Source organism: Orycteropus afer, unplaced genomic scaffold (assembly GCF_000298275.1).
Source record: "Orycteropus afer afer isolate SDZICR_OR568_19922 unplaced genomic scaffold, OryAfe1.0 scaffold00141, whole genome shotgun sequence".
Taxonomy (NCBI): Eukaryota; Metazoa; Chordata; class Mammalia; order Tubulidentata; family Orycteropodidae; genus Orycteropus; species Orycteropus afer.
In genome coordinates, this window is record NW_006921728.1 from 6,390,343 (window position 1) to 6,414,701 (window position 24,359).

General features: G+C 41.6%; 1 protein-coding gene across 1 annotated transcript in view; it reads left to right on the top strand.

Annotated features, from left to right (window-relative positions):
- Nucleotides 1–24,359, top strand: part of FHOD3 (formin homology 2 domain containing 3) — a gene marked incomplete at its 5' end in the record, with an annotated part of 759,322 nt that overhangs the window by 433,607 nt on the left and 301,356 nt on the right. The window contains one exon of the mRNA XM_007945666.2: nucleotides 14,892–14,986. Coding sequence (XP_007943857.2) covers nucleotides 14,892–14,986 — 95 coding nt within the window. The remainder of the gene's footprint in view (nucleotides 1–14,891; nucleotides 14,987–24,359) is intronic.

A 24,359-nucleotide genomic window follows, 5' to 3' on the forward strand; every position in this document is an offset into this window, starting at 1 on the left:
GTCAGAAGGGACCATTCCTTGGAGAAGAATGTCATGCGTGGTAGGGTGGAGGGTCAACAAAAGAGGGGGAGGCCTTGAACAAGATGGATTGACATGGTGGCTGCGATGATGGGCTCAAGTATAGCAGGGATCGTGGAGCTGGCGCAGGATCGGGCAGTGTTTCATTCTGCTGTGCATGGGGTCGCTATGAATCGGAAATGACTTGATGGTACCTAACAACAACAACAACAACAACAACAACAGTGAGCTCTGGTAAGGTAGTGCCTAAGGCACTTGACTGCTAACCAGAAGGCTGGTAGTTCAAACCCACCAGCCACTCCTTGGAAGGAAGGTTGGGCAATATACTTCCGTAGTGATACTGCCTCAGAAACCCAAGGAGGGGTCGCTATGAGTTGGGTGTGACTGCACGGCACATAACAACAACAACAGTGACCCCTGATCTTTGTGGCAGAAAATGACAGTCCTTTTTCTTTTCTTTCTCATACCATTAGTCTCTTTTCTTATGGTAAAAATAAATAGGAGTTATTTGCAGTCACATTTTTTGAATGGCAAAATATGTGATCTCAGGGGCTGGCTGTAAAATAGGCTTTCTTTTATAATGCATTTTGTGAAAAGAAAATTGAGTCAAGAGGGGAAAGACAGTGTGTAGAAAGGCAAATTGGAGTGCTTAGACTTGAGTAGGAGGGATCTCTTTGTCTTGTGGTGTAACTGTAGGCTGAAATATGCAAGTGGGTACTTAGTTTAGAAACCAAAGTCTTGTCTTAATATCTAAAAAGGGCTGATTTGTAGTACAAACTTGTGATCCATCTGGTCATAACTATGCTTTTTTTTTTTTTTTTTAAAAAAAAAAAAGCAAAACCTTGCATTAAGAACACTTAGCCCCAAAACAAAATAATCCCCTTAAAAAGGTGCTGTAGCTCATGAATCTTGGTGTCCACCTGAAGATTACATGTGACCTGCCCTGTCACCATAGTGTGCAGTGAAAGGAAACAATGGACGAGGGGTTTATTAAAAGATTACACAGGATATAGCAACATGTAAGGGCTCTCTGTTTAAAAAGTCAGGTCACTGTGCCAGGAAGAAATTACCTTTAAATTTCTTTCAGGGCATTATTGGCATCATTGGTCAAAAGGAAAGATATGCACAAACTTGCAAATAACCTATCTGGGATTACATTTTTGTATTTCTCCAATGGCGTAAGGAATTTTTAAAAATATCAAATCTAGCTCTGGTTTGTAGGAAAAAAAAATTTTTTTTTTTTTATATGTAAGAACTTTTCTTAAATGTAAGGCACATAACTACTTGAAAATAAATAGGTGTAGAATGGAAGCCCTTGATGGTGCTGGAGGTTCAGGGACCTAGGAGCCCAGAGGAGCTGGGCAAGAAGTGGAAAGCCCAGGAGGATGACTGGAGGTATGGTGTGAGGGGCCCCAAGGCCAGAGGGAGCCAGAAGGTTTCCAAGCTTCAGCTGACATGTGTAATGCTTTGAAAAAATTTGGTGGTAAAAACATTTATTATGGATTGGAAAAGGGATGGGGGTCAAGGTAGGGAGACCAGCCGGACCTAGAAGTTATTATAATCCAGAAGAGATGATGGAAACAGATCTGAGGCAGAGATGGAAGGAAGAGAATGTGAAGCTGAGGCCACTTTCAGAGGAAAAATTGAGAAAATTAAGTGACTCACTGGCTGTGGAGGATGAGGCAAGTAATCTGGAATCTGGAACAGTGGATTCCAAATTATACTGGCTTGACACCTACAGGGGGAAAAATACAGAAATGCAATGTACTCTGATATTTTCTATTCTGTTTTATTTCCTGAAATCACACATTGCTGGTCCGTGCTCACTTAAATTGATCTCATAACCCATTAATGGTATTTGAAAGTACAGGTGGACAGTGAGTTCCAGATCTAGCCTGGATGATTGGTTGCTGTGTGCTATTATCAGAGCCCCTTGGGATTGACTCCAATAGACTAGGTTTAGGAGGGGCTGTCGCATGGTAAGGTGGGAGGACAGTCAAAACCCTCCAGTCCTGCTTACAGCAAAGCATCTGAGAGTTACTTGTTGTCTGTTAGGCTTCCTTTTAAAAGTGGCTTTGAGTAAAGTGCCTCCAGCTTAAAAGAAAAGAGAAAAGAAGGAGCAGCTTAGTGTACCTCAAACAAGATAAACCCAAAGAAATGCACACCAACATCCCTCGTAATCAAACTACTGAAAACTGAGTTCTTCGCCATCATACTTGCACTACAAGAAATGATAAACTAAGTTCTTCAGATGGAAGGAAAATGATGCTAGCAAAAACTTGGGACATCAGGAATGATGGAAAAAACGAGAAATGGTAAATAGTTAATGTATAGACCATTCTTTTGTTCTGGAATTCTTTAAAATATACTTGATGGTTGAAAGCAAACATTGTCTGGGGTTTTGAAAGTATAAAAACATAATATATAAGACAACCACAAAATAAAATGGAAAGATCAAACCAGTTGCTGAGTTGGTTCCGAGAGATGGCCACCCCATGTGTCAGAGTAGAACTGTGCTCCACGAGGCTCTCGGTCTCTGTGATCTCTTGGAAGGAGATCACCAGGCCTTTCTTCCAAGGCACCTCTGGCTGGATTAGAATTGCTAGCCTTCCAGTTAGTAACCCAGCACTTAACCATTTGCACCACCTAACAGAGGAGGGTAGAGGGAATGTTTTGGTTATCTCTAGTGCCACTCTGCCTCTCTGACAGAGACTTACCACAAATGGAATGGCTTTAGCAAACATGAGTTTATTCTTACAATTTTTGGAGGATATAAGACTGTACATTAAGGCCAGGGCCTGAGGTAGGCAGGCCAGGGCTTGGAGGCTGCTTTTTGCTTGGGTGTGGCTCTATATTAATGCCAGGGCCTGAGGTAGACAGGTGCAGAGAAGTTAGGAACAACTAAAGGAGACAAACTTGTTTGTCAGTTTGTTGTCCTGTGGTGGCTTAAGTGTTGCTGTGAGGCTGGAGGTTATGGCATCGTGTTGCAAAATGCCAGCAGGGTTACCCATAATGGAGAGGTTTCAGTGGAGCTTCCGGGCTTAGACAGACTCAGAAAAAGGAAGAGGCCATCCACTTCTCAAAGAATTGGCCAGTGAAAACCTTATAGCTAGCAGTGAAACACTATCTGATATATTACTGGAAAACTTTAAGAACAGCCCTGAAACATTATCTGATATAGTGCCGGAAGATGAGCCCATCACCTCGAAAGGCACTCAAACTTTGGGGAAGAGCTGACTCCCTGGAGTAGAGACGACCTTAGTGATATGGATGGAGTAAACCTTTCGGGACCTCCATTGGCTGATGTGTCATGACTCAAAATGAGCAGAAAGAGATGCAAACACCCACTAATAATTGAAACATGGAATGTATGAAGTGAATCTAGGAGAATTGGAAGGAGACAAAAATGAAAGAGAACACATAAAGATCGATATCCTAGGCATTAGTGAGCTGAAATGGACTGGTTTTGGCCATTTTGAATCAGACAACCATATGATCTACTATGCTGGGAATGACAAATTGAAGACAAATAGTGTGGCGTTCATCATCACAAAGACTATTTCAAGATCTGTCCTGAAGTACAATGCTGTCAGTGATAGGATAATATCCAAACGCTTACAAGGAAGACCAGTTAAAAATACTATTATCCAAATTTACACACCAACCACCAAAGCCAAAGATGAGGATATTGAAGATTTCTACCCAACCTCTGCAATCTGAAATTGACTGAAGATACAGTGAAGATGTGTTGATTATCACGGGTGACTGGAACACAAAAGTTGGAAACAAAGAAGTTACTGGTAGTTGGAAAATATGGCCTTGGTGATAGAAATGTTGCTGGAGATCACATGATAGAATTTTGCAAGACCAACAACTTACTCATTGCAAGTATCTTTTTTCAACAACACAAACGGTGGATATTCATGTGCACTTTGCCAGATGAAGTACGCAGGAATCAGATTGACTACATCTGTGGCAAGAGGAGATGGAAAAGCTCAATATCTTCAGCCAAAACAAGGCCACAAGCTGATTATGGAACAGACCATCAACTGCTCACATGTACGTTTAAGTTGAAGTTGAAGACAATTAAGACAAGTCCATGAGAGACCTTGATAATGTTGTTGATATTGTTTTGTGCCTCAAGTTGGACCCGACTCACAGTGACCCCTCCTTGAGTTTCCGAGGCAGTATAATTATGGAAGTAGATTGCTCCATCTTTCTTGCGAGTATCCCTTTTGAATTTAGAGACCATTTAAAGAATAGATTTGATGCACTGGACACCAGTGACCAAAAACCAGAGGAATTGTGGGATGACATCAAGAACATCATCCATGAAGAAGGCAAGAGGTCATTAAAAAGACAAGAAAGGAAGAAAACACCAAAATGGATGTCAGAAAAGACTCTGAAACTTGCCCTTGAGCAGAGTGTAACTAAAGCAAAAGGAAGAAATGACAAGATAAATGAACTGAACAGAAGATTTCAAAGAACAGCTCAAGCAGACAAAGCCAATTACTATAATGAAATGTGCAAAGACCTGGAGTTAGAAAACCAAAAAGGAAGAACATGCTCAGCATTTCTCAAACTGAAAGAACTGAGGAAAAAATTTAAGCCTCGAGTTGCAATATTGAAAGATTCTATGGGCAAAATATTGAATCATGCAGGAAGCATCTAAAGAAGATGGATGGAATACACAGTCACTGTATCAAAAAGAATTGGTCGAAGTTCATCCATTTCAGGAGGTGGCATATGATCAAGAACCAGTGGTACTGAAGGAAGAAGTTGAAGCTGCACTGAAGCCATTGGTGAAGAACAAGTCTTCAGGAGGAATACCCATTGACATGTTTCAACAAATGGATGCACTGCTGGAGACACTCACTTGGTTATGCAAAGGCATTTGGAAGGCAGCTACCTGGCCAAGTGACTGGAAGGGTGCCATATTTGTACCCATTCCAAAGAAAGGTGATCCCACAGAATGTGGAAATTTTATCAAACAATATCATTAATGTCACATGCAAGTAAAATCTTTTTTTTGTTGTTGTTGTTATTTGCCGTTGAGTCGGCCCTGACTCATAGCGACCCCTCCTTGGGTTTCCGAGGCAGTATCACTACGGAAGTAGGATTGCCCAACCTTCCTTCCGAGGAGTGGCTGGGGGGCTTGAACCGCCAGCCGTCTGGTTAGCAGGCAAGTGTCTTAGCCACTATGCTACCAGAGCTCCCTAAAATCTTACTGAAGATAATTCAAAAATGGTTGTAGCAGTATATTGACAGAGAACTTCCAGAAGTGTAAGCTGAATTCAGAAGGGGACCTGGAACCAGTGATATCATTGCTGATGTCAGATGGATCTTAGCTGAAAGCAAAGAATACCAGAAAGATGTTTACTTATGTTTTATTGACTATGCAAAAGCATTTGATTGTGTGTATCATAACAAATTGTGCATAACATTGAGAATAATGGGAATTCTAGAAACTTGATTGTACTCATGAGGAACCTGTACATAGTTCAAGAGGCTGTCATTCGAGCAGAACAAGGGGATACTGCATGGTTCAAAATCAAGGAAGTGCATCAAAATTGTATCCTTTCACCACACTTATTCAACTTGTATGCTGAGTAGATAATCTGAGAAGCTGGACTATATGAAGAAGAACATGGCATCAGGATTGGAGGAAGACTCATTAATTAACAATCTGTGATATACAGATGACACAACTTTTCTTGCTGAAAGTGAGGATGACTTGACTCACTTACTGATGAAGATTAAAGACTACAGTCTATAGTATGGATTACACCTCAATATAAAGAAAACAAAAATACTCACAACTGGTCCAATAAACAGCTTCATGGTGGATAGGGAAAAGATTGAAGTTGTCAAGGATTTCATATTACTTGGCTCTACAATCTACACCCATGGAAGCAGCAGTCAGGACATCAGAGGACATATTGCATTGGGCAAATTGGCTGCAAAGAACCTTTTTCAAGATTAAAAAGTATTATTGAAGAGCCAAGATGTTTCCTTGAAGACTAAGGTGTGTCTAACCCAAGCCATGGTGTTTTCAATCACTTCTTAAGCATGTGAGAGCAGGACAATAAATAAGGAAGACCAAAGAGTTGATGCTTTTGAGTTGTGGTGTTGGAAAAGAATGCTAAGAGTACCATGGTCTGCTAAAAGGACTAACAAATCTGTCCTGGAGGAAGTCCAGCCAGAATGCTCTTTGGAAGCGAGAAAGGCCAGACTTCGTTTCACCTACTTTGGTCATGTTGTCAGAAGGAACCATTCCTTGGAGAAGGATATCATGCTTGGTAAAGTGGAGAGTCAATGAAAAAGGTGAAGGCCCTCAACAAAATGGATTGACACAGTGGCTGCAAAGGTATAGCAAGGAACATGAGGCTAGTACAGGGCCAAGCAGTATTTTATTCTACGGTGCATAGGGTCGCTATGAGTTGGAGATGATTCGACGGCCCTAACAACAACAGAAGTCCGAATTCCAAGTGCCAGGCTCTAGGGGCTGGGCAAAAGCCCTTCAACCTTGGACTTCAGCTCTGCCTCCTGCTCCTGGCCCACTGAAATTGGAGACTTTTCTTCATTTAGACAGCTGCTGTCTGCTGAGGCTGACAAACCCAAGGTGGACAAGTAAAAAGACACCCTCCCAACGTTACCAAACCACACGGCAGGCCATTGATTCAAGTCCATTGAAAGTCCCAAGATCGTCAGAGCATAGCAGGCTGCTAAACAATGACATGGCTACATGAAGGGTTCAAGTGTTCCATAAGTTAGAGACCATTTCTAAAGGTGCTGCTTATATACGGGAAGCAGACCACATCCCAAAGGCAGCTACTCAGCTGCTTGTGGTAGATCCCACCATGGAGCTGATTGCCAGTCTTATCATGGGGAATAACTACCACCAGCTGCCCAGCCACTCAACCAGGCCCAGCCAAGTTGACGCACAACCTTAACTACCACAGGGAACAACTACAAAGTAGTAAAGCAGGTATAAAATAGATGGGGAAAATTAGCTCTCTATATTGTAATCCCTAGAGCAACATCTAATAAACTGTATAAAAAGATATAGCAAGAAATAAAATAGAAAAGTAAAATAACATAGCAAAAAATGTTGAAATAATCCAAAAGAAAGCAGAAGAGAGAAAACAGGAATGAAAGAAAAGAAATAAGCAGAAAACGATAAAATGACAGGCTTATATTCAAAGCTATCAATAATTACATTAACTGTGACTGGTCTAAGTACAGCAATTAAAAGACCAATTATTAGAGTGGACAAACAAAATAAGACCAACTAAATGGTGCCTCCAAGAGACCCACTTTAATGATAATGCTGTAGATAGTTTAAAAACAAAAGGATGCAGAAATAAAGACCATGCAAACACTAATCAAAAGAAGGCTAAAATGGATCTATTAATATCAGAGAAAGTATACTTCAGAGCAGGGGGAATGAAAGGCCATTAAATAATAATAATAATAATAATAATAATAAAAACTCACTGCCATCGAGTTGTTTCTGACTTATAGCAACCCCATTGGGTTTCCAAGGCTGTAAATCTTTATGGAAGTAGGTAGCCCCATCTTCCTTCCACAGAGCAGCTGGTGAATTTGAACCACTGACCTGGTTGACAGTCAAGTGCCTTAACTACTCCACCACAAGAGCTCCTTAAATAATGAAAAAGAAGGACAAAAACTGTAGTTAACATCATAATTAATGTGAAACACTAAATGGTTTTCCCCTGATATTGGGAATAAGACAAGGTTGTTCTTACCAAACCTGTTCAACATAATAGTAACTGTTAACTAGTGCAATAAACTAAACAAATCACACTCACTGCCATCAAGTCGATTCCTCCTCATAACAACACTATAAGACAGAGAACTGCCCCATCGGGTTTATTTCCAAGGCTATACATTTTTAAGCCTCATGTTTTTTCCCATGGAGCAGCTGGTGGTTTCAAACCATCAGCCTTTTGGTTAGCAGCTGAATGTGTTAACCACTGTACCACCAGAGCTTTGTAGTGCAATAAAGAAAGAGAAAAAAAAAGTATACAGATTGGGAAGGAAGAAATAATACTGTTCTTATTCACAGAAAGCATTATTGTTCATGTAGAAAATCTCAGGTAATCTACAAAAAAATTTAGAATTTGTAAGTAAGTTAATGAAGTTGCAGGATACATAGTCATCCCACAAAACTCCACTTTCTTTCTGCATAGTATGTAAACAATTGACAATGGAAATTTTTTAAAAATACTAGGTATAAGAGCTCCAAAATACATGAGGTACTTAAAAGTTAATTTAAGTACATTAAGTACAAATGTGTATGACTTTGTATGCTGAAATTTACAAAACACAGATGAAAGCAATCAAACAAGGTGTAATAAATAGACATAATGAGTTTGTGACATTATAGAAAATTTAACATAGTGATTTATCAGTTCCCTCAAAATTGATGTATAGATATAATTCCCATAAAGCCACCAGAAAGATATATATATATATATATATTTAGACCAGCTATTTCTAAAGTTTGTGTGAAAAGGTAAAAGAGCTAGAATAGCCAAAGAATGTCGAAAAAGAAGAATGAGGCTAGAGGCATCATACTGATTTTAAGACTGAACCATAAAGCTAGGGTAATGATGACAGCATAGTCCTGGCAGAAGACTAGATAAGGTAGGTCAGCAGAACAGAGACTGCAGAAACAGACATAATTTTGACTCATAGTGATCCCATGTGACAGAGCAGAACTGCTGTATAGATTCTTCTTGGCTGCAGTCTTCACAGAAGCCGATTGCCAGGTCTTTTTCCCATTGAGCCACTGGATGGGTTCGAACCACCCACCTCTCTGTTAATAGCCACCAAAAGGCACATTGGTGGCGCAGTGCCTAAGGCATTTGACTGCTAACTAGAAGGTTGGTAATTTAACCCCACCAGCTACTCCACTGATGGAAAACTGGGCAATTTACTTCCATAAATATTTACTGCCTTGGCAACTCAAAGAGGGTCACTATAAGTCAGAATGACTCCATGGGAGTGAGTTTGGTTTTGGTTTAGTTGTGCCACCAAGGTTCCTTCTGTAAAGATGAAAAACCAAACCCGTTGCTGTCGAGTCATTCCAACTCACAGTGACCCTATAAAGATTGTTGTTGTTGTTGTTGTTATGTGCCGTCGAGTATAAAGATTACAACCTAAAAAACTTCATGGGACAGTTCTCTGTTACAGGGGGTTGCTGTGAAAATCAGCTAGTTGGCACCTAACAACAGCAACAACTCTTCTAACAGTGTAATCCTATTCACCTGTCTTCAAAACGTGAATCACTAATTTTTATGGCATCTATGGCCCAGATGCACATGCTTTCATACCATCTACTTTTGTTTCCTGTGTGTTTTTTTATTTTCACTCCACCGGCCCACCTTTAGGCTTTTTAATCATAAAAACCAAAACCAAATCCATTGCCATAGAGTCGTATCCTATTCATAGCAACCCCTCCTTGGGTTTCCGAGGCGGTATCTCTATGGTAGTAGATTGCCCAACCTTCCTTCCGAGGAGTGGCTGGGGGGTTTGAACTGCCAGCCTTCTGGTGAGCAGTTAAATGTCTTAGGCACTTCGTAGTGCATTATTAACCCACTTGAATCTATTTAGTGCCATCTTGTGCCTTGAGTGGATTTTACAGAAAGGATTGCTTTGATATTAGAGTCAGGGTATATGTTTATGAGGCATTACCTTGTCAACTAGGCATTAACTTTCTGGTGACTAACCTCCAGTGTGATCAGCTCATAGAACTTTGGAAGGGAAGAGATTGTACAAGTTTATAGACATTCACATTGGTTCTTAATTCTTCCCTTTTGTCTGGTTTTTTGTGTACTTTTGCAGTACCAGAGGGCCTCAAGGAGCCCTGGCAGCACAGTGCCTAAGGCATTTGACTGCTAACCAGAAAGTTGGCAGTTCAAACCCATGAGCCACTCATTGAAAGGAAGATAGGGCAATCTGCTTCTGTAAACATTATCTCCTTGGAGACCCACAGGAGTCGCTATGAGTAGGAATCGACTTGATGGCAGTGGGTGGAAGCTCTTAGCAGGTATGCTAAAACAAACAAACAAAAATAAACAAATTCACTGCCATAGAGTCAGTTCCTACTCATAGTGTTCCTCACTGGTTTTCCAAGGCTGTACATCTTTAAGGAAGCGTAATTGTCCAATCTTTATTCCATAGGGAAGCTGGTAGGTTTAAACCACTGACCTTCTGGTTAGCAGCCAGATACCTTAACTGCTATACTACCATGTTGTTGTTGTTGTTGTTATATGCCGTCGAGTTGGCCCCGACTCATAGCGACCCCTCCTTGGGTTTCCAAGGCAGTATCACTACGGAAGTAGGATTGCCCAACCTTCCTTCCGAGGAGTGGCTGGTGGGTTTGAACTGCCAGCCTTCTGGTTACCAGTCCAGTGCCTTAGGCACTAAGAGACCTTCATTCCTGCCTTCTCAGCCTTGAGGGAGGTGCTCTTTTCAGAAGGTGGAAGCATTTCTCTCTCACTGATTTGGAAGAAGATAATAAAATGTGCCTGAGGACTGGCTGCTTCAGCACTGGAATTCAGGATTGGGTAAAGGACTGTGGCATGAGCTCTCTTTCCCTGGAGATTTGCCAGTTTGCTTTGTGAGGGAGAAGAGGGGATAAAGAGGTAAAGGGAAAATGTGGGACAGAATGTGCTGAACTCTTGAGTTCTTTAGTGGGAGCTGTCTTTCTTGACAGTCACTGATAAGCTAGCAAAAATTCTAAAAACAAACAAAAGCACCTAATTCTTTACATTACATGGTGTCTCTTCTATCCTCTTTATATACATATTGATTTTTCCATTATAGATGTTGTCACTGGAAAACTGGGAATATAGGGAAAATGCATACAAAGAACGTACCACTAATCATGGCGTTTAGGACTTCTGTGCATCAGGATTTGTGTGTTTTATTGAATTATGTGATATTTATAATTTTATACTTAGTAGTTAATCATTTTATCAGGAACATTTTATAGCTTAGGACATTGCCTTTATGGATTACAGTGTATTCTGGGTTATATAACTATGGTGGATATTTAGTTTCAGTTAGTATTTTGACATAATAAATGACACTTTAGTGGACATCGTTGCTTTATTCCTTGTTTATTTTTTAACTTAGAGTAATTTCCTTAGAATAGATTTCCCAGATCTCAATGACTGGGGCAAAGCTTAAAGTAGATTTTCCAGCTCTTGATTTAGACATTTAAGAGCCTGCCTGTAGGACTGTCGTGAGTACAAATAATGCTTATGAAGTCCCTCTGTCAGGGCCTGGCACAGGTTGAGCACTAAATAAATTAGAACAATTTTTAAAACAATTGCAGCATGCAATGGCGTTATTCGGGGTTTCTATTAATTTGCACTGCCACCAGGAATATATGAAGTTCCTTGTTGAACGTCCCACCTCCGTCGCATTTTATAATCATTTCTCTTTATGATAACCTTTGGCAGTTATCGTAAAGATAACTTGAAGGTGAAAAGATAAGTGAAAGTGCTACATCATTATTGATTTAATTTGCATTTCTTTTATTATCAGTGAGAATGTACAATTTTGGGTGTTGTAAACCCGCTTCTCATCTTATTTATGCTTTTACTTCTTTTTTTTCTGGCATTTAATGTTTTCTTCTCAGTTTATATGAACTATTTATACATTCAATTCTTTATCATATTTGCTGTTATATGACCATTTACCGAGCACTATATTTTTATATCAGACTTTGGTTGTTTTTCTGCATGATACACATTTCTCATTAAGATGAAAAATAATTGAGGTTAGCATTGTGATCTCACAAATTCTGTAGGTGCATTTTTTTTTATTGAGACATCATTTTAAAATTGTTATTCCTGATTTTAATAGCAATATCTCTAGTGTTTTCACCATTAAATAGAATATGAAATTTTTATTTTAAAAAAATAGGCTATTTGTTACAGCAAGGGTTTATCCGGTTTCTTTAAATTTGGGGATTTTACTATTTGGAGCAGAGTTTTTCTCAGAATGATTGTGTGGTTTTGTTATATGAGCATTTGTTAGAAAAGATAATGGTTTTTCTAATATCCCATATGTATTTGTAATTAACGTGTGCAAAAAGGGCAAGGAGGCCACATCTTCCGACCTCCTCTAATCCCACAAGAGGAAGACAGAATCACCATCAATAGTCCAAGGCCTATTCCTGCAAGGCCAGACATGCTGCCTCCTTCCAGCCCTTTCTCCAACCGTTCCTTCCAAAGCACCCACCACCTCTCTCCTGGGTTCGATAATTCTCTGCAGTGGCCACACAGAGCTCACAGATTATGGGGTTTATTAGGGAAGCACCACAGGCTACAATTCAGGTTCAGGAAAAATGTTCAGTCTCTCTCCCAGCCCACTGTCTCTCAGCCAGTCTCTCACAGTCTCTCCCCCAGCAGTGTCTGGGGACACTGTGTCTCTTTCAGGAGCGCGTGTCTCTTTCAGCAGCACGTCTTCCTCAACCAGCAGTCAGAGAGAGTTCTGCCTCTAGGAGGCCTCCTTTTGAGCCTGGCACAGTGGCCAAACTAGCCAATCATAGCATCAGAACTCTAAGCACCTGAGGGAGAGTGGGAACCTCCCAGAACATTGTATTGTGCCACGCCCAACAAATACTCCAGGTGGACAACTTCAGCAATCAGGAGCTCCTCAGTTGCTCATAGCAAATCCCACCTTGGAGTTTACAAAGACTTATGGGTAGAAAAGCCACACTAAGTAATTTACCACACCGCAGTGTGTTTTCACTATTTTAGTGTTTTGCTCTTTTCATCAATAATACTATTTCATATAGACTGCTTTCTATATGTCAACTTTGTATTTATATAACAAAAAACCCCAAACTCACTGCCATTGAGTCGTTTCTGACTCATAGCGACCCCCATTGTATTTCTGAGGCTGTAAATCTTTGTGGAAGTAGATTGCCCTGTCTTCCTTCTGCAGAGTAGCTGGTGGATTTGAACCACCAATCTACTGGTTAGCAGTCAAGTGCCTTATCAACTATGCCACCAGAACTCCTTTTTGTATTTGTATAATGTGTAAAAAAGTAAGGAAATAATATTAATATATTAAGAGGGATTATCCTTAAATAGGGAGCTCTGGTGGTGTAGTGCCTAAGGCATTTGACTACTCACCAGAAGGCTGGTGGTTCAAACCCATTAGCCACTCCTCGGAAGAAAGGTTGGCCAATCTACTTCCATAGTGATACTGCCTCGGAAAACCAAGGAGGTGTTGCTATGAGTCGGATACGACTCAATGGCAGTGCGTTTTTTTGTTGTTGTTTGTTTGTTTTATCCTTAAATAATGCGATTATGGATTATTTTCATTTGAAAACACTCTTCTGTTTTTTCTAATTTTCTAAATGAGATTTCATTAAGAGAAAAAAAAATTATATTGCCCAAAATATGCCAGTACCAGACCAACTAATTAGGAGGTGAAATATGAGTTAGGAGGATTAGACATGATCTAAGGAAATCTACCTATTTTGGGTATATAAAGGAACCCTAGTGCTGCAGTGGTTAAAGTGCTTGACAGTGAACCGAATGGTTAGCCACTCCATAGGAGAAAGATGTGGCAGTCTGCTTCTGTAAAGATTATAGCCTTGGAAACCCTACCGGGCAGTTCTGCTCTATCCTGTAGGGTTGCTATGAGGAGGAATTGATACAACAGCAATGAGTCAATTTCTGTTTGTTCATTATCTAGACTCCAGTTTATTTTGATACATCTTCTTGTTCTTGCAAGGTGCTGTCAGTTCTTACTTACAGCCACCCGGTGTGACAGAATAGTACTGCCCTATAGGATTTCCTAGGCTGTAATCTTTTATAGGAGGAGATTTGGTAGCATAGTGCCTAAGGCACTTGACTGCTAACCAGAAGGCTGGTGGTTCAAACCCACCAACCACTCCTCGGAAGGAAGATGGGGCAATCTACTTCTGTAGTGATACTGCCTCAGAAACCCAAGGAGGGGTCGCTATGAGTCGGGGCTGACTTTATGGCACACAACAACAACAATCTTTATAGGAGCAGATGGCTGAGTGTTTTCTCCTGCAGATTTATAACCCTTTCAGTTAGCAGCCAGTGCTTAACCGTTGTGCCACGACTGCTTCTCATTTTGAAGCTAAGGAAGCATAAAAATGGGTTTTATTTTTTTTTTTTTTTAATAACATGGCTTTTATATTTAATTTTGGAGAATAATGACAGTATGTTGTGATATATTTTCCTAAACTAAGAGTTTAGGACTTGGTGTCTGACAAATGATTTGTGTGTGTGTGTGATTTCTGATATTTTTACCTGAAAATCTTTAAAAGAACTACACGTAATACTTAAGTTCACATTTATCCTTTACTGAAAGGAACTGTGTTATCTCAGGATGGTCCCAGAGGTCCCGGGGTCTGTTTGGCCCTCAGTGAGGGCACTAGACTGGTTGCTTTTGGAAATTTGTTCTCTTGGCCCCACTAAGAGCTCACAACCCAGACACCATCTCAAAGGTGTCTTCACCCCCATCTGAGACTACACACAGATATAGAAATGTCAATACGTTCATTTGTACTTCAAGACACAAACAGTAGTCACTGGGTTTGGTGTCTAAATTGCATCCTGCAGACGTTCGGAATAGCTCTTGTTTCTGCAGGTGTAGTCAACACTTTTCTTTCTGAGATGACATTTGGCTAATTTCAGAGCTCAGGAGTTCTCTTCAGTTTTGAGTATTAACATACTGTGTACTTAAAGTATCAAAATCTTGATGGATATTATGATTATTGAAGATTATATTTATCTATAAAAGAATAATGTCTCTCTCCTCTTTTTTTTTTTTTTTTTTCATTTCTGTAGCTTTGGGCCAGATAATGTTGTATGTGGATGGGATGAATGGAGTAATAAACCACAATGAAACCATTCAGTGGCTGTACACTCTCATTGGCTCAAAGGTAAGAAAGAGTTACAGTTGAATATTCAGTTTGCATATCATATACCTTGCTTTTCTTTTTTTTCATTCATCCTGAGAAGAGAGAGTTTTGCAGAAAAATGTATTTCATTCTGCTCAAGGCTTGTCACAGTACAAATGAAGACTACTTTTACTACCTTATAGAATTTAAACACACATAAATTACTAGTAGCTTAGGAATTCTTAACACGTTTCTATTTTTTCTTCTTTCAAACTTTAATCAAATGCATCAAGCATTTGGTTTTTAATCTTTAATTAAAATATTATATCATAGACATAGTATTAATCTTGCTTGCTGTGTTTCATATTCATATATGGTCAGCTAATTAACATATTTATATGCTGTACATATGCATATGTGTAGTCTTATACGTAAGGAGCCCTGGTGGCACAATGGTTAAGCTGCTACCCAGAAGACAGATAGTTCAAAGCCACCCAGTCACTCCAGAAGGTAAAGACCTGGTGATCTGCTCTTGTAAAGATTGCAGCCTAGAAAACCTGATGGGGGAACTTCTGCTGTGTCACATGAAGTCACTAAGAGTGGAAACTGACTCAACAACACCTAACCACAACATTCCTATATGTAGATGAAAGCATTTGAGAATACCTTTCAGCTATACTATGAATTATAACAATAACCAGTGTTTGTTAAAGATTTACCAGGCACTGTGCTAGGTGTTTTAGAAGCATTATCTCATTCAATCCTCATAACACTGCTGTAAGGTAAATGTTATTCCTATTTTATAAATGAGGAAACTAGTTCTTGGTTGTGAGAATCTATTTAATTTCCCCCATAAGCCTTGGGGAGAGTTGGCCTGGCTGTACTTTGGTTGGCCATGCTTTGGCCTTGACTTTGAGGATCCCCCCGCTCCCAGGAAGTGCTATCCCAGGGAAGCAGATCTACCCTGTTAATCCAGAGGTGCCTGAAGCTGGGCCAGGCTCTGCATCATCCTCTGGGGGTTCTCAGGTTGGGCTTTCAGGGACTTGGTTGGAGGGGGGGATTTGGAAGACCAAGTAAGAAGAGTTTCTGTCCTGAACAGATGCAAGTGCAGATGATTCGAGTAGGTTCAGCTCTTGGGAGCCAGGGCAGTTGGGGTTGTGAAAGAAATCAGAGTGGCTAGATACTGCCTCGGAAACCCAAGGAGGGGTTGCTATGAGTCGGGGCCGACTCGACGGCACATAACAACAACAACAAGAGTAGTGTCAACAGTGTCCAGCAGATGAAGGTTGCGCTTAAGGGCCTGGATGATGTGGAATTTGAACTCAATTTTCATGGAATGATTCCATGACTTCCTGACATCCGTGTAGAGCACATGGTCTTCTCCAACACTATATTCACTGCCCAACCCCCACCCCTGCTGGTGAGCCTGTCACGTCCTCTGGCCTTGCCTCCTATATTACCTCCTTCTTGAGTCACCGGACTCCACTGGACTCTAGGAGCACTCTTCTCAGTCTTGCTTTGTGACAAGTACAGTTCTAGTTTTAGGCTATCTTTCCCTTTTAGAATTTCCTAGAGCCCTGGTGATTGTGCCTTCATGTAGGTGAGAGTGCCTTTTCTCTATGAGTTGTTGTTTTGTGCCCGCCACTTGATTTCAGTTCATAGATCCTGTATGACAGAGTAGAACTGCCCTGTAGGGTTTCCATAAGCTCAAAAAAACAAACTCATCACCATCAAGTCAGTTGCAGCTCACAGTGACTCCACTCTGTTTCTGAGGCAGTAAATATTTACGGGAGTAGATTGCCCCATCTTCCTTCCATGGAGCAGCTGGTGGGCTTGAACTGCCAACCTTCTAGTTAGCAGTCAGTTGCCTAAAGAACTGCACTACCAGAGCTCCCATGGGAGCTCTGTAGAAATAGCTGTGATATTATGGAAACAGACTGCCACATCTTTATACTACCGAACAATAGTGGGTTCACACTGCTGACCTTCTGGTTAGCAGCCAAGCTCTTAACCACTGTGGTAACAGGGCTCCTTTCTTTGTGGATGGGCACTGCCATATGGATATGTGCTGGGTCCCAGTCTTTGGCTGACTCTTTATATTTTCCTCTCAATTTTCCTTTCCTTTTCTTAGTATTATTAGTGATAGAATCTTTCCCCCATTTCATAAAAGAAACAGTTACAATTTATCTCAGGAGACTGGAAACCAGTTTTTGTTTGTTTGTTTGTGTTCTACAGAAAATGGAAGCTACTATTTTCAAACTGATGTAGGTGACCTTGAGAGCTGAGTGGGATGCTGGGCCTAGGTATTGCTTTAGACAGGCCAGGGAAAGGTTTCAATGTCATGTTCTGTTTTACTGTTTTCTGTTTTACCTTCCTTCTGCTGGAGGCTGGCATCCCCATATTCTGGGAGCCTCTTCATTTGGAAGCCACTCTTTCCCCAAGGCTTTCTGGATGGTCTTGAAGAGCCCCAAACTGTGGAGACTGGAGGAGATAGTACAAATGAAAATGGACTTTTGATTGGTATCACCTCTGAATTTAAACATACAGCTTCATATAAACCAAAAAACCAAACCCACTGCCATCGAGTCAATTCCAACTCATATCGACCCCCACTGGGTTTCTGAGTTAGTAAATCTTTACAGAAGTAGATTGCCCAGTCTTCCTTCCATGGAGTGGCTGGTGGGTTTGAACCGCCAACCTTGTGGTTAGCAGTCAAATGCCTTAGGCACTGCACCACCAGATCTCATGATGAAATACCAACAACTAGACCCCTGGTGTCACTAGGAATGTGGTGGGGGTGGGGTAGTGGGTGCTGACCACATCTCCTGACACTGTCAGGTGAGGGTGACATTAAAATGATCCCAAGGTCAGTGCTAGTGGTGGAAAGGCCAGCACCACATGGGAAGGGGCTGCCATGACAGTGGTATCACTAGGGTTGGTGTCACTTGTCACCCAGTACAGTAACTCATCACATACATCCCATCACTCACCAGTCAGGGGGTAAGCAGATGGTCCAAGGTGCCTGCCATTGAGCAGAGAAGAGGGTTTCCTCCTAGGCCAGTGGGAGGGGGATGAGTGTGGGGAGACTGGTGGGGACAAGCTGGGAGAGGTAGGGTGGGGCCCTGTGGGGTGGGCCAGGCTGGGCTACTCTACCTGTTGGGAGGGGTTGCCAGTCAGCTGGTCTATGGGAGACAAGGGATGTGTGTGACACTATGAGTTATTGCCCTGGGTGGTACCAGCTCTGGTGATGCCACTGAACTAACCCTACTTTGTAACAGGCAGCAAAACCTAGCATGTATGTAATAAGAACAGAGTCACTATGGGTATGAGTGTAGACTGTGAGCAAGATCAGGGCTGGTGGAACTGGAAAACCAAAGCCAAACTCACTGCCATCATATCACTTCTGCCACCCCTGTTGGGTTTCCAAGGCTGTAAATGTTTATGGGAGTAGATTGCTTCATCTACCACCTGTGGAGTGGATGGTGGTTTGAACCACTGACCTTTTGGTTAGCAACCAAACGCCTTAACCACTGTAGTACCAGAACTCCTTGGTGGAACTGGAGGAGGGTAGGAAATCAACATGAGAGGGAGAGAACATAGAGGAAAGGCACAAAGAAGAGGAGAGAATGGGGGAAAGTGGGACTGAGACCCCATGGGGGAAGAAAAGAGAGCTCACAAGAAAAAGAAAAAAGAGATAACAACCTCATCTCTCTGCTTAGCAGTTGGGGAAGAAGTTTCAACATTCAAGATGGCATCATGCCAATTTTTCTTTGGAATCTTTCTGTTAGGAAAACAACCAACCAAAGAGAAACACAGGAAAATCCTTAGTGTATTTCTAAACAGCATGAAAAAAATCATAAAATCAAAAAGCCTCAGGCTTTGGTGTTAGAAATTATAATTTACCAGCTCCTTTCCTTGTATAACACACTGGCCAGTTAAACCAGTTGCCATCAGGTTGAGTGCCACTTATCGGGAACTCATGTGTGAGATGAGAGTGAGACTCTATAGGATCTTCAATGGCAGATTTTTTGGAAGTAGCTCTCCAAGCCATTCTTTCAAGGAGCCTCCAGGTGGACTCGAACCTCTAACCTTTCAGTTAGTAGTCGAGCACCAACTGTTTATACCACCCAGGGACTCTATAGCACATGCAGTGTGTGCTTATTCTACCACTACAGTTGTTCAAGACACATGTCCTCTTCTTAAGGCCTCTGTCTGAGGTGGTGTGTTTGCCTCCTCCCCAGACATTTGGAGGCAGCAGCACTGGGTTGGTGCTGTCTTCATTCTCCAGCTTTCATTTTTTCAAAGGGCAGTCCATAGCGGTCTCTGGGTCCTGTGTCCAACACAGTGCTGGCCACTATAGGACAAGAAAATAGATCCAAGAGTCAGCCCTATGCCTTGGATCTTGAAGATTGGTTAATAAGGAGAACCTAGGTGATGCTGGCAGCCGTGTGCCACTTACTGTGACATCAGGTACAGGTCCCACGTGACCTTGCAGAGTGTGCTTAGTTCCCGGCTGGTGGCTGACAGCAGCAGCTCCAGTAGCCATTTGTATCGTTCTAATGAGATCACCTCTTATTTACAAAACTGATAACAATATTCCCCTGACATGGCTCTCACCTTCAGGACCAGTTTAGTGAGTAATCCTGAAAGAATGACAGATATGTCAGCCTTAGGTTTTGAGAATGAAGCCTCAGTCCCTTCCTTGGCCACAAAGATTGGGTGATAAAGCCATGGTAGGTTTTCCCAATTTGAGTACATTACAAAATCAAGAAAGCCAGGGGTCCTAGGGTTTTCTTTTGATGCAGAGTCAGATTCTTTTAACCTAAAAGGTTTACCTAGAAATCCTATTGTTTTTGCCTTACACAGTCACAGAGTAGATGGATGAAATCCTGGCTTATAGAAATCTTGTCATTCTGTTTTCATAATTTCTCATTTTCATGTATGAAAGGCAACAAAATGTGATTTTGCAGCTTGCCAGTGGGTCATTATGTGATACATATTTCCAGATATTTGAGACTCATAGCCAGAGGAGAAAATGATGCATTTGTAGCCAAATAATAAAATAATTATTATTTTAAATAATATTTTATTGTGTGTTTAGTGAAGGTTTGTACAGCAGTTTGAGTTCCTGTGCACCAAGTCTGACATAAGTTGCTCTGTGATGGTTATGTTCTTCACAGTGTCTGAAGAGTCTGATTATTTCTGTTCGGGTGGTTCTGTTTCTGTTAAGCTAGTCACTTTCCTCTTCCCCTTACGTTCTTATCTTTGTTTCAAAGTTGTTGTTGACTGTTTGGTCTCATATAGGTGATATTTTAAGGGAGCTCTGGTAGCATAATGCCTTAGGCACTCGACTGCTAACCAGAAGGCTGGTGGTTCAAACCCACCAGGCACTCCTCAGAAGGAAGATGGGGCAATCTACTTTCGTAGTGATACTGCCTCGGAAACCCAAGGAGGGGTCGCTATGAGTCAGGTCCGACTCGACGGCAAATAACAACATAACACAACAGTACTTAAGGATGATACGTTATTTAAAAAAAAAAAAAAAAATCAATTGTTTTATAGCTACAAAGTGACCTCAGGGTTTAGGTGACAAATAATTACTTTCTAAATGAAAGAAAAAAAGTATTTCCAAGAAAGCATTTCATTCTATTTACAGGACTTCATCTATAAACTCCCCAGTGAGAGGTAAGAAGCAAATGTATGTTTATGGCTTATCACAGGTTGTGGACTTTTTCTCTTCTTAATGTAGTTAAATTTTCATACATCTGGGAGTCTAATGAACTAGGATCAGATGTTTCAGCTTATGTATTAAGGCCTTTTGTCACCCTAAGACAGAAGGCCTGTCTCTCTTTGTCTGTATGAATTATCAGACCTGCCCTCTCTCTCTTGATGTCCACATTTGCTAGTCCTTCTCTCTCCTTTTCTGGTGGCCCCTTTGAATCCAATTCTTCCATTTGTCCCCTTGGTGGTAAACCACAGATCTTCAGACTTTCACTGCACTTGTGGGAGGGTAGGCATCTGTTGCTCAGTACTGTTGTAACAGCATTACTACATGTGGGTGGCTATAAAGAATGGAAATCTAGTTTCTCATAGCTCTGGAGATTAGAAGTCCAAATCAGGGTTTCAGCTAGGACTGTTCCTTCTGGGATCCTCTCTTGCAGCTTCTGGTGTCTGCCAACCATCCTTGGAGCTCCTTGGCCAGTCTCCCCTCTTTGTATGTCTCTCTGTCTGTTCTGTTCTTTTTATAACTCAGAAGTGAGTAGGTTTACGACTCACTCTACATAGTGCCTACGCACTTGACTGCTAACCAGAAGGCTGATGGTTCGAACCCACCAGCCACTCCTTGGAAGGAAGATTGGGCAATTTAGTTCTGTAGTGATACCACCTCAGAAACCCAAGGAGGGGTTGCTATGAGTTGGGCCGACTCGACAGCACATAACAACAACAGCAACTACTACTCTGGTAGAGACCTCTGGTGGCGTAGTGCCTAAAGCGTATGGCTGCTAACCAAAAGGCTGGCAGTTCAAACCCACCAGCTACTCCAAACCCACCAGCCACTCCTTGGAAGGAAGGTTGGGCAATCTACTTCTGTGGTGATACTGCCTCAGAAACCCAAGGAGGGGTCACTATGAGTGGGATCAGACTTGAGGACAGTGATTCTGACTCTGACTCCGTTGGTGTGGCCACATTAGCATAACAAAAGAAAATCCTTTATTTCCAAACTGGGTCATACAGGTACAGGGGTTTTATATATATATATATATACACACACACATACACACACACACACACACACACACACGCTCTGGAATTATAGTGCCTAAGGCACTTGACTGCTAACCAGAAGGCTGGCAGTTCAAACCCACCAGCCACTCCTCGGAAGGAAGATGGGGCAATCTACTTCCATAGTGATACTGCCTTGGAAACCCAAGGAGGGGTCGCTATGAGTTGTTATGTGCTGTCTGACTCGACAGCACATAACAACAACAACTATGTGTGTGTGTGTGTGTGATTTATATATATTATAATTTTGAGAGTAATTCCCCATTCAGAGATATAGCTGTGTAAGCTGTGAGGTTTTTTTTTTTTCCTTTTTTAAATTTTTATTGTGATATAGGTACAAATTTTCCAAGGAGATTTGTTTTACTCTCAACAGCTCATGCACATTTGGTTTCATGACCCTGATTAAAATCCCAGCAATAAAATGTTCTTCTACTGCCTCCTCCCTGTTACTACCCTTTCCTTGTGTTCCTCTTATGTATTCATTCATGTCTGCCCAGGTTTCCCTCTATGCAAATGCTGCCCTTCTGATGTTTCATGGCTGATTGATGTAAGGGGTATATCTTCCTAGGGTAGATGGGAACATCTCCCTGGGGTAGGTGTTTGATTGTAGGCTGAGAGCTAATCCATGGAAGTGAGTCCAGATCCAGGCCTCAATGATAACCTAGGGCCATAGTCATGGAGGTTTCACCATTCTCTAATTGCCCAGTAATTCTGGACATTTTTGTCAAGACATATTTTTGAGGAGCATAGTCCTATCCATAACAGCATCCTTTCCTCCTTCCACTTAGCCCCACCTGCTAAACACGAGCCAGGGGAGCCCTGGCCATGTCCCCCCCCCCCCGACACACATACACATACAGGTGAGCCCACCTTTTCTTCACACACACACATACACTGGGAAGCCACCACTGAAAGGTTTCTCTTCAAGAAAGTAAGAGGATGAAAAATAGCATGTGGTGTGTAGAATGGAGTAGGGACAGGGAAGAAACTGACAGAGGTGGAAGCTAGGGGAATTACACAGTGGCATAGTTCTGAGGCAGTGGAGCGTGGTTGCAGCAGAAACAGAGAATAATGGAAATATAGAGGCATTTTGAGGTATAGCTCTGTAGGACTGGGTTTCTAGATAGAGAAAAATAAAAGAAGGACTCAAAGATAGGGTCCCAATTTTGTATCTGCACAACTAGGAATATGGCATTGCCTCTGCCATGAGAGAGACTGAGACAGACTGGGAAGAAGGAAGAGGCCATCCACTTCTTAAAGAATTGGCCAGTGAAGACCTTATAAATAGCAGTGAAATACTGTCTGATATATTGCTGGACAACTTTATGAACAGCTCTGAATCATAGTCTGATACAGTGCTGGAAGATGAGCCCCTCAAGTTGGAAGATACTCAAGATATGACTGGGAAAGAGCTGCCTCATCAGAGTAGAGCTGACCTTAATGATATGGATAAAGTAGAGCTTTCTGGACCTCTATTTGCTGATGAGGAACAACTCAAAACAAGAAAAAACAGCTGCAAATGTCCATTAATAATCAGAACATGGAATGTACGAAGAATGAATCTAGGAAAATCAGAAGTAGTCAAAAATGGAATGGAACGCATAAAGATTGATGTCCTAGGTTTTGCTGTTATGAGCCATCAAGTCATCTCTGACTCATAGTGATCTCTCCTTGGGTTTCCGCGGCAGTATCTCTACAGAAATTGATTGCCCAATCTTCCTTCTGAGGAATGGCTGGTGGGTTGAAATGCCAACCTTCTGGTTAGCAGTCAAGTGCCTTAGGCACTATGCCCCAAGATTAGTGAACTAAAATTGACTGGTTTTGGTCATTTTGAATCAGGCAACCATACGATCTACTATGCTGGGAATGGCAAATTGAAAAGGAATGGCATGGCATTCATCATTACAAAGAATGTTTCAATATCTATCCTGAAGTACAATGCTGTCAGTGATAGGCTAATATCCTTAGCCCTATAATGAAGACCAGTTAATACTACTGTGGTGGTTATGTTTTTGTGTCAACTTGGCTGGGCCTGGTTGAGTGGCTGAGCAGCTGGTGATGGTTATTCCCCGTGATGAGACTGGCAATCAACTCCATGGTGGGATCTACCACAAGCAGCTGAATAGCTGCCCTTGAGATGTGGTCTGCTTCCTGTATATAAGGAGAAGGCTTGGAAATGGTCTCAATGGTGTCATTGCTCATCAGCCTGCTATGCTCTGCCGACCTTGGGACTTACAGTGGACTTAAGTTAATGGCCTGTCATGTGGTTTGGTAATATCGGGACTGTGCCTTTTGACTTGTCAACCTTGGGGCTTCTCAGCCTCAGCAGCCAGCAGCTGTCTGAGTGAAGAAACGCCTCTAGCTCCAGTGGGCCGGGAGCAGTAGGCAGACATGGACCCCAAGGTTGAGGGGCTTTCACCCAGCCCCTAGAGCTTGGCACTTCGAACTTGGACTTAAAGCCTCCAAACTGTAAGAGAATAAACTCCTGTTGGTTAAGGCCATCCCATTTGTGGTATATTCTTGTCAGAGCAGTACTAGGTAACCAGAACAACTACTATTATTCAAATTTACACACCAACCACCAAAGATAAAGAAAATGAAGATTTTTACCAACTTCTGCAGTCTGAATTTG